This window comes from Aphelocoma coerulescens, chromosome 12, assembly GCF_041296385.1.
Source record: "Aphelocoma coerulescens isolate FSJ_1873_10779 chromosome 12, UR_Acoe_1.0, whole genome shotgun sequence".
Taxonomy (NCBI): domain Eukaryota; kingdom Metazoa; phylum Chordata; class Aves; order Passeriformes; family Corvidae; genus Aphelocoma; species Aphelocoma coerulescens.
The window spans coordinates 10,298,499-10,308,160 of record NC_091026.1 but is presented as its reverse complement, the minus strand read 5'-3'; the positions used below and the strand labels follow the sequence as shown (position 1 = coordinate 10,308,160).

Below are 9,662 nucleotides of genomic sequence, written 5' to 3'. Positions count from 1 at the left end.
ACAGAACAGGTGAGTAAAGCACTAAGTTGTTTTTACTGTCTCCTTTTTCTGAGGATTATTCCCTTTCCTTAGCAGCACTGTGGCACAGGCTTGCTCACTGCCATGGTTGTGTGTCAGGGAGGTGATGTTTGTGTCTGGGCTGTTGCTAACAGCTCAGTTGTCTTTCCCTTTGTCCTTTTCATGTTGTGCCTCTCTCATTGCTGACTGTCCATTATATCTAAGGATGGAGATTTTTCAGCCTTTATGGTTAACTACTCTGACTTGTTCAGTGCACTCCTGGAGTTGGAAGCCTGTGTTTTCTCCAAAACTGTGACTCTGCTGAAGTGTCTGGGCAGTCCTTCCTCTCTGAGGACATGGACACTTGTTTTTTTTGTCTGCTTTCTTGTATGCCTGGGTGGCTACAATTGTTTAGGTAAAGGCAATAGCTGAGCTGTCTGTGCAGACCCTGTTGACTTCTTAGCGTGACTGGCATCCAGGGAGCGAGCATTGATCTTGTCCCTGTTGCTCTGTGTAGGAACATGCAAGTTTTGGAGAGGAGATACTAATAACATCCAGATGACTAATGCTGTTGAAAGAAGGGCTTGGAAAAGTTCAAGGCTTAATCAGGTTCTTGGAACTCACCGAATGGTGCACATGAGGAGCAGCATTGTGCTGGGAGAGCCTGGAGTAAAGGATGAGTCTGCAAGAGGCTTGAGCTGTTCATGTTCTACAGTCATGGTCAAACTGGAGACGGCACTTCCCACGTAGCCGCTCGCAGTCGCTGTGCGCTGACAGACTCGTCTGCTCAGGGTGACACTGTTTTCCTCTTGCTGTGAGCAGCCTGGCAAAGCCCATCACAGGCTTGGGGGCTGGAATGTCTGTGCTCAGCTCCCAGGGATGAGTGATCCTGGCTAGAGGTGGTGATGGGAAACCATGGCTTGGCTTGGTTCTCTGCTCACAGGGGGTGGGTGTGCTGAGGAGCAGGTTTTTGTTTTACCTTCTAAGCTAAAACAGATTTGACATAACAAATTTATTAAGATGAAAGAGGCCACACCAGCAAACCATTTATCAAAGCCGGGGCCTGTTTTGAATAAAGGTGCTGGCTCTGCTGGGGTTGCTGCCTGCCTTGAGGAAGTGCTGAGGTAAAAGGACAAAGAGAACCCTTTTTTAGGCTGCAAATGGTTTCAAGGGCCTTAGGGTGGAAACTGGAGGTGGGTTATTGGCAATATCTGAAGTGAAAGGGGAATTAATTAGGGAACAGCAGCCACATTTGGGTGCAGCCGTGGACATGCAGATCCTTAAACCAAGGTTAAGCTATGAACTTCAAGCTTAGATGTGACCAGCAGCTGGGAAAAAGGGAATGAGCACGTACATGCCCTTTGCTTTTCATAGTTGTGGTTAACTTTGTAAGCCTACAAGTGCAGGGCAAGATTTGAAGGGCATTTCAGCAGATTAAAGAAAGCCTTGGAAGAGAAGCAGTACCATGCAAACAACTAGCTCCGGTCCCAAGGGTCTCACTGCCAGTTCCCAAAATAAGCTCTGAAAATGAGTGTGAGAGCTTTCCTCTCCCTCCTCCTGTTACCAGCAGAGCAAGATCAAAGGGAAAGAGTAGGACTGGAAAGTGAGATCTGCTTGCTCCTGACTGCAGCAGTCTGCCTGCTCTGTTTGCTGGTATGGCAGAAGGCAAGGCTGCTGCTTTGGCATGTTGGGTTAGGAAAAGGAGATGAAGGGAGTGCTGTGGTGTGGCCAGATGCTTCTGTTCATGGGCTGAGGGTAGGGTAGATTGGTCCAAAATAACTTGATGTAGCTTTCCTGTGGAGGAAACTGAGCTGGTCCGTGTTGCACTGTGATGTCATTAAAACTCCAGTAAGGAAAAATGCCTCCCTCTTTATTCTTTTATCACTTCTTTGTAAGCCATGGTTATCCCAGTACTATTTGTACAAGACTCTGACACTGATGAGCTGTATGAGGCAGGCTGGGCAGAGACCTGCTCTGAGGGGAAGGCAAGCCAGTGTGTTAGTTACTGCTCCTTGGGATGTGCTTTAGGAGATGAAGGCTAATCTTTCCTATCAAGGCTAAGCTGACATTGTATCTCTCCCTTCTGCTCAGAAGGTTTTATTCTAACACATTCTTGGCACAGCATAGCAGAACTACCAATATTTCTATGAGTTTTATTAAGCTTGCTTCCATAACAGGAGCCAGCAATCTGCTCTCTAGAACTCCTTCCATCCCCCTTCTCCCTGGATCTAAAACTAAAAATTATCCAGGAGTTTCAAAAGTTTGTTGGTGGCAAGTTCAATCTCCTTCCCTTTTCCAAAGGCTCCTCTTGAGAAGCTGAAAATGCTTCAGGTGAGTTGCTTCCTGCTGTGCTGCTTTTTTGGTGTGAGTGCCAGTCGGGCACAGCATCTTCAGAGCTGTTCAAGGTGCTGGCTCTGGCTGTGCTGCTCCTGGGGTGACTGCTCCTTCTCTCCCTGGGGCAGGGGAGATGGTATTTCTTGTTTCCTGATTTTATGACCTTTTCCAATCAGGCATGCAATTAAACGACAGTCTTCCCAGTCTGGAAGCACAAAAGGGACCAGTAGTTCTTGCTCTGCTGACCACAGTGCTCGTGGTACTGCAGTGAGGGGGCACATCAAGCTCGTGTGCAAAGTCCGGCCTTTACTGGGGGTCCAGGACTCGCCAGTCACACAAGTGCCCCCGGGCTGGGTTTTGGCACAGAGCAGCCTCAGCATGGGATGTGCATAAGCTCAGCATGGGAGGAGAGGACTTGGTGTTAAAAGTGCACGGGTGAGCCCTGGAAGCTTTTGATGTGACGAAGACAAGGGCTGCCCTGTGCAGCCCACAGGGAGGGTGGCTCACTGCTGTCATTGCAGCATGAGGCTGACCCTGCAGTCCAGCCGGAGGGAAAAGCTGATTTTTTAAATTTTCCTGGAGAACCAGAGTTGTTTATTTCTACCATGTGGATATCTCCTGCTCCAGGGTTCACTGTCGGCCTGCAGAGAGCTTTGCTGGTGTTACCACTGGATGTTTTTTTATGTAAATGAAGACAAGATGCTGACAAAAAGGCTGCTGACTTTGGGAGGGCTGGAAAGCCCAGCTTTTCCCACGACTCTGTCTCATGCCAGGGTTTACTGTGCTCTGGCAGAGGTTTGCTTGCCTTTGGTCATGGACTTTCCTAAACTGACAAGGTACCCCTTGTCCTTTGCCCCTGAGCTGGCATTCCTTCCCCTCTGCCATTCTTGTCTCTGTGTGTTTTCTTAGAAGACAAGTGTTTTCCATGCTTGACATCTTGCCCTCCCTCGGTTCCCCCCCAGGCCAAGTAGCTTTCTTCGCCAAGTTTCCTTTGGATAGCACATATCATACGATCTACCCAAACTCTTAATTGATCTCTTAGGAATTGTTTTTCATCTGAATTCCTGGAATGTTTCCATACACTGAAGAGTTTCCTCCGGAGGGAAAGGAAATTAATCCTGTGTCCCTCCCTGCTGAGCAGTGGTGGCCACAGGAAGGCCAGTTGTTTGGCTTGTGCCTGTTGGGAGATGTGGGTTCTGCAGTGTTTGCTCACAGTCATGGTGGTTTTGCTTAATAAGGCAGCTGTTTAGAGAGCAGCAGGAAGGTGAGCGGCAGCTCCACATCAGCAGCTTCCCCATCAGACAGGGAAAGAGAGCATCCCAGATGGATAAGCTGGGAGAGCCTGATGCTGTTTCTGTGTGCAAAGGAGACTCATGCTGATATGTGGAGGGAAGAGCAAATGACTGATCAAATCCCCCCTTCTGAGAGCCTGGGCGAGCAGGAGTGGTGTTGGCAGGTGGTCAGGCTGCAGCATGTGTGTGGCACCGGTGGGCTCTGGTGGTGTGGTGGCACCTGCACAACCCTTCAGCTCCATCTCCCTTTTCCTGTGATGAAATTCTGCCTGAAGCTGGGCAGGGACAGTGGTAGGTGGAGAGGTGCAAGTCCCTGCTCACCCCCAGCAGCAGCTCTGCAGTTGGTTGCAGCCCCACTTCTCCTTCCTCTGATGCTTAACCAGCAGTAAGGGGAAGTGAAGCACTGTGGGTTACGTGCCGAGCAGATCTGAATTAAGATTCCTCACCACTCACTGGAGCTGCAGCCTTTGCCTGCTCTCAGTGCCTGAGCCTGGTCTGGGTGATGGGCTGTGTGATGCCAGAGGTCTGACAGAGGCCTGGTCCCTGCTGCACTCTGACTGCATATGACACCTCTTGTGTCCCAATGGTGACGCAGCAGGCTGTCTGTCCCTGCCACGGTGACTGGAAAGGACTCCTAAGGAGCTCTCCCCCTCACCCTGGCACTGCTCTGGCTCCTGCTTTTCCATTCATTGGCTGATCCCCACCTTGTAGCAACCCCCAGAGCCAGCCTTGGATAACACAAGGCTGAGCATAGGCTGAGGGAAGAGAAAAAGGCAGAAGCTTCAGGGTTCCCGCAGACTCGCAGGATCAGAGTAGCAGCACAGGCTAAAAACAGGAAGGCCACCTATGGCTGTGACAGCTCACCAGGCATCAGGTGGTGACACCAGGGGAAGTGCACTGCCAAAAAGCTCCTTTGTGCTGGTGCTGCTCTCAGCCTTGTGAAGGACTGTCCCCTCCCTCCTGTGCTCGGTCCCTGTCCCAGCACCGTGGTGTTGCACCCTCCAGTGACCCTCAAAACTGTAATGAGCTTAATAAACCACCAAAATACCAGAAGAAAGAGCTGTGGACTTGCCAGTATTAAAGCAAATCTTGTTACTAATGATCTCCTTACTAGCATGGCGTGCCTGCTGGCTTGGTGAGAAGCCCCAGCCCTGTATCTGTGTTGACGTGCATCAAAGTCCTTGGCCAGAGCTCCTGACCTGGTGAGCTGGGGTATGATCAGGCACAGAGCCTGCACAGGGCTGCAGAAGGAGAGTATTATTCTCTTGATTTAGTGACTTGAGGCATAAGGAAGATGAAATGAATTGATGAAGGTTGCAGGTTGGGTCTAGTGCTGCTAATGACTCTGGCCAGAGGGCTGGCACGAGAGCATACTGTCCTGTCTGTCCCCTGCTGCAGCAGTTGTCATCTATTTTGGAGTGTTAGTGGCTGGGGAGCCCATACAAGGAAGTGACTTGTCCTGAACTGTGCATGAGGAGAGCAGCAGGGGACCTTGTGGCTGCTCTTTGGCCCAGCCCCACTCTCTGGGTAGGGGTGACGTTTCTGCAGCATGGGGCATTCTGACAGCACCAACCCTGGGTCTCAATGGAGCAGGAGCTCCTACAGCATCTGGGCACTGCCTGGGAGCTGACAGCATTAAAGACTCCCCAGCCTGATCTGCAGTCACAGCTGGGGACAAAATGTGGTATTTAATCAGCAGTTGCTCCTGGCCACGGTGCAGATGCTTCCTGTTGGAATTGGGTTTAGTTCAGGACCAACATCATGTTTTAATGGGCTTGTAGAAGCATGGGAATCAGGTGTTGAAGCAGGCTGAGTTTGCCTGTTATTGCATACCCTCCACCAGCTCCACACTGTTGTTTAACCTGGGGTGTGGGAAGCCCTTTGGAATGGTCGCCAATGATTCCCTCAGACACGCTTCGTTCAGAAAACATAACTTTATTATTAGTTGCAATATACATTGTATTCCTTTAAGAATCCTAAACTTGTATATGGTTTTTCCACTGAAAATACATGTGTATGTATATATGTTTTTATATATGTATATATATATATAAATGTATTTTATTGAACTGGAACACAACAGAACAAGAGAGACAACCTCAGGAGTTACTTGTAAAAGGAAATGTGATCCCAATGGATTTGTGCTGGCAGTGTGCTAAGGTGAGTGGTATAAAAAGGACAGGCTATATAGAAAACATTATGGGTTAGGCAGTGGGGAATGGCCTCTCAGTGCTACAGGTGGTGATATATACAGTAGTTACACGTTGCTATTGCTCAGTCACGAGTGCCACCTATTCTCCAAGGCAGACCAGACTCTGGTGCGGCTCCGCACAGCAACATTCATAAGGCTGGCTGTGCTCCCTGCAAGTGGTACCTGCCAGTTGGAAATAGAGTGTAATTACATTTTCCTCAGCAGCTGCTCTGCTCATTGCTAATCTGGTCAGCCAAGGAAGAATTCCTCCGGGGCTTGGTGAAACCTAACTGGGTCAGTATAAAGGAGCTTACAGGCAGGGGAAGGGATCAGCAACAGCGGTGAGAGCTGAAATGTGCACATCAGTGTCTCACCTGGCCCACGCTGATTTGTTCCTGGCTCCTTCCCTCTGCACTCATTTCCCCACCTGCCAAGGAGCTGTGGCCCCTCTCTGCTCGGCAGCCAGCCCAGGGGTGTGTGGGGTCAGCGCAGGCAGTGTCTGGCTTCTTTTGGATAGGTTTCCCTGTGTTAATTGCCTCAGAAGGTAACTCTTCAGAAAACTGCTGCTGTGCCATGGCTTTGGGGTTGCTTGGCTTTTTTTTTGTTGTTGTTCTTCGTAGGTTTGGTTTGTTAACCTTTTTTTCGAACACAGCCTCCCCAGGCCATGTACCACTGCTGAGCTTAGCTATAGACAGAAGGACAAGTCTTCCCCAGATGAATGTAATTTGTTTCCCTTTATTTCTGTTCAGCTGCGGATGTTTCTTGGGTGAAAGGACACATTTTAGCAAAGGCACTGACAACGGACTTTCCTCTGCCTGAAGCCAGGTTGGAGGGAGCAGACGGGCTCTGACCTTTCTGCTGAAGGGTCACTTCCCTCTCCCCTCCTGCAAAGTGCTTGTCAGTTTGGAAGGGATGTAAAGAATGTGGGCATTGATTTACTCCTCCTGACTTCCTCAAGAAAAGTGCTTTCAAAAATCCTATCCTTAAGTCATTATCTTGCTACTACCCCCGCAATGTCTGTCACCTCTGGATTACACCCACTTGTTTCCCCTTCCAGTTGAAGAAGCAGGTGAGATTTATCACTGCTATAGTGTTTCTCTTCTTGCTGTCTTTCTCTAGCAGCATCTGGCCAGGAGGGAGCTTGCTCAGGCAAAAGAAGTTACCTCAAGACAGGCTGCTGGAGGATGGAAAGCAGGTGACCTGTGCATTGCTCCTTCCCAGAGTTAAGTGTCACCAGAGGATTAAATCGCAGGGGCTGCTGAGAACAGCTGATTGCACTGGAATAATATTTCAATAAAAAGCTGGCGTTGCTGGGAGAACTACAGCTTGTTCCTCTCTTTAGAGGCAAGAAAATACAAATGCCAAAGTGCCTGGATCAACCTGTATAAAAGATCTTCCCTGACTTGGGCCCCTTAGGGCAACTAGAAGGACACAACCTGCATCCACACATCTTTCATCCATCCATGCTGCTGGGACTGAATGGGTCTGAGCCCTGATTCTGACTGTTATTGCACAGAGGTCCCTTTCCTGAACCTTGCCAGAACTGCTTCCAAAGGGAAAAGAGGTGGGTGACCCCCCTGACTGTCACAGGAGGGATCCAGCCCTGGTGACAGCAGCTCAAGACACAAGCAATGTTTCTTGCTGCTGCAGGGAAGGCAGTAAGGACTGGTTTGTCACTGGGGGACATGCTCCACTCTCTCATAGTGCAACATATGCATTCTTTTCTTGCAAAACCAGAGGGAGAAGTGCAGGTTAAACCCTGTCCCTTTGGGTAGTGCCAAGAAGTATATTCATGCTGAGGGCCATCACGCTGGATAAATCGGCCTGCACAGCCACTCTGTCATCACTGTGCAGCTTTTACTGTGTCAGTACAATGTCTCTGCTCTAATCCAGGGTCTAAACTCTTTCCTCTCACTCTGCTGCTAGCAGAAACTCAGGCAGCTCTAGGATTTGGCTTACTTGAGCCACAGGCCCAGTCCACAAGCTCCTCCACAGAAGCTTGTACAGCAGGGTCTGTGGATGCCCCAGTACAGCAAGGTAGGGGTTGGATGGATGATCACACCCCACACTCTGCCTTCAACTCCCCACATATCCTAAAGAGCTGAGCTCAGCCCCTCAGTGATCTACCCCAGTGCTGATTAGGAGGACACTGGGATGAGCTTGGACAGGACCTCTGCTCATGCTGTGGGTCTCCTGCTAAACCAGTGGACCATGAGGACGCCCACTGCTACTCCCCACCCACCAGATGCTCTGCACTTCTCTCTAGCATTATTTTCAGGATATTTTCCAACTGATGAAGGAAAACAACAGATTATGACTGTAAAGTTATGGTGAGAGGACCGGATCCTGGTAGGACAACATTGTTCCTTGCCAAGAGAAGGAATGATTAACTCCTTCTTCACTCTCCTCCCATTTCTTTCCCAGCTTCCAGCCACTTCTATATACATCATATATTATATTACTATATTCTTTTATAACTTTGACTTTGCTTTTTCAGTTTCAGTAGCACAAGTGATTAATTCCAAAAGAAGAAAAAAAAAAAAGGAGAGTAGGAAAAAAAAAAAGGAAGGAAGGAAAAAACCCTGTCCCTAGGAATATTTACAGAATAGTTCATCTTGCAGAGGAGATGGGGTTTGACATAGGGAAAAGCATGGGAATTTAATGTGCTAAGTGGGTTTGATTCCACATTCCTGCTCTTCCCTCTGGGATCCTGCTCTGATGATGAAAATCAAAGCACTGTTCAACATGCTTTCCCCGAGTGCAAACTCGCAGAGGACGTGCAGGGCGGCTGGGGAGGCATCTCTATACTCTCCCCTGGCCTGGTCTGCTTAAAAAGGTAGTATCCAAAGGGGTCTGATCTTGGAAATCAGCCTTTCACCCTCCAGGAGCTGTCAGCTCCATCTTTAGCCTCTCCTCATCACCCAGCACCTTTGTTAGTGCTCTCCTCTTGAGGACCAGGGTTTTTAAGGTACTGGATGGTGGGGACAAGGGACGCACCTGGCATCAAAACCATGAAGTGGAAGATACTGATTTCTTTTACATATCAATAATTATTGCAGTATAAACACACTCCTGTCACCCCAGCAAAAGCAGAGAAGGAGAAGCCATGGGGAAAGTTTGGGTGAGGAGCATCCCACAGCTATGAATTCTTCTCCAGATTAGGGCAATGGCCATTTACATCAGCAAATAATGCCCCACCCTGTGCCTCTTCCCCCACCCTCCCTTATGCTGTGCGTGATAAAATACCCCAAGAATCCCTCCATGTTAGATCATTCTCCAAGAGATTTCTAACAAGAAAAAACATCTATTCCCAGAAAACCCCAGTAAGAGCTGCAAATGCAATTGCTCTTAAGTATGGCTGGTTTCCCCAGCTGCTGAGACCTTCTGGCCAATCCATGTCAGTATTTCTGTGAAGACAGAGGTAGAGACCTCGGGCAGCTCTTTGTGGAGGGCATGATAGGCTTCCTCATACACCTGCAACCAGGGAGAGAGTAGAGATGAGCACAGAAAAAATAAATCTGCATGAACAAAACAAACTTCGGTCCCCTCTTGTCGACACCCACAGGTGTCGACAACACATCCTGCCCACAACTTGTCAGCTTTTTTCTGAGATGTAGCAGGTTATGAAATCAAGGAGATGCCACTGGTGGTGCTGGCCCTCGACAAGCGGGAAGGTGTTGGCATTGCAGCCTGTGAGTACCAGAGCACCCTGCTGCTCTTTAGGAACATAATGCATGTCCCAGCCCCATCCATTTCTTGCTTCTTCTCCCACTAAGGAGGAGGAAATACTTATCATGCCCTTGGAGTGTAAAGGACAATGGGGGATGTTCCCATCGTGCCTTGTGCAC

The 9,662-nt window shown here is 49.1% G+C and overlaps 1 protein-coding gene across 7 annotated transcripts in view; it reads right to left on the bottom strand.

The window, feature by feature from the left end:
* Window positions 1-5,538: 5,538 nt before the first annotated feature.
* Window positions 5,539-9,662, bottom strand: part of MGLL (monoglyceride lipase) — a 107,475-nt gene continuing 103,351 nt past the window's right edge. For all 7 annotated transcript variants that reach the window (XM_069028046.1, XM_069028048.1, XM_069028047.1 and 4 more), the window contains one exon: window positions 5,539-9,288. In XM_069028046.1, coding sequence (XP_068884147.1) covers window positions 9,163-9,288 — 126 coding nt within the window. In that variant the 3' untranslated portion in view covers window positions 5,539-9,162. The remainder of the gene's footprint in view (window positions 9,289-9,662) is intronic.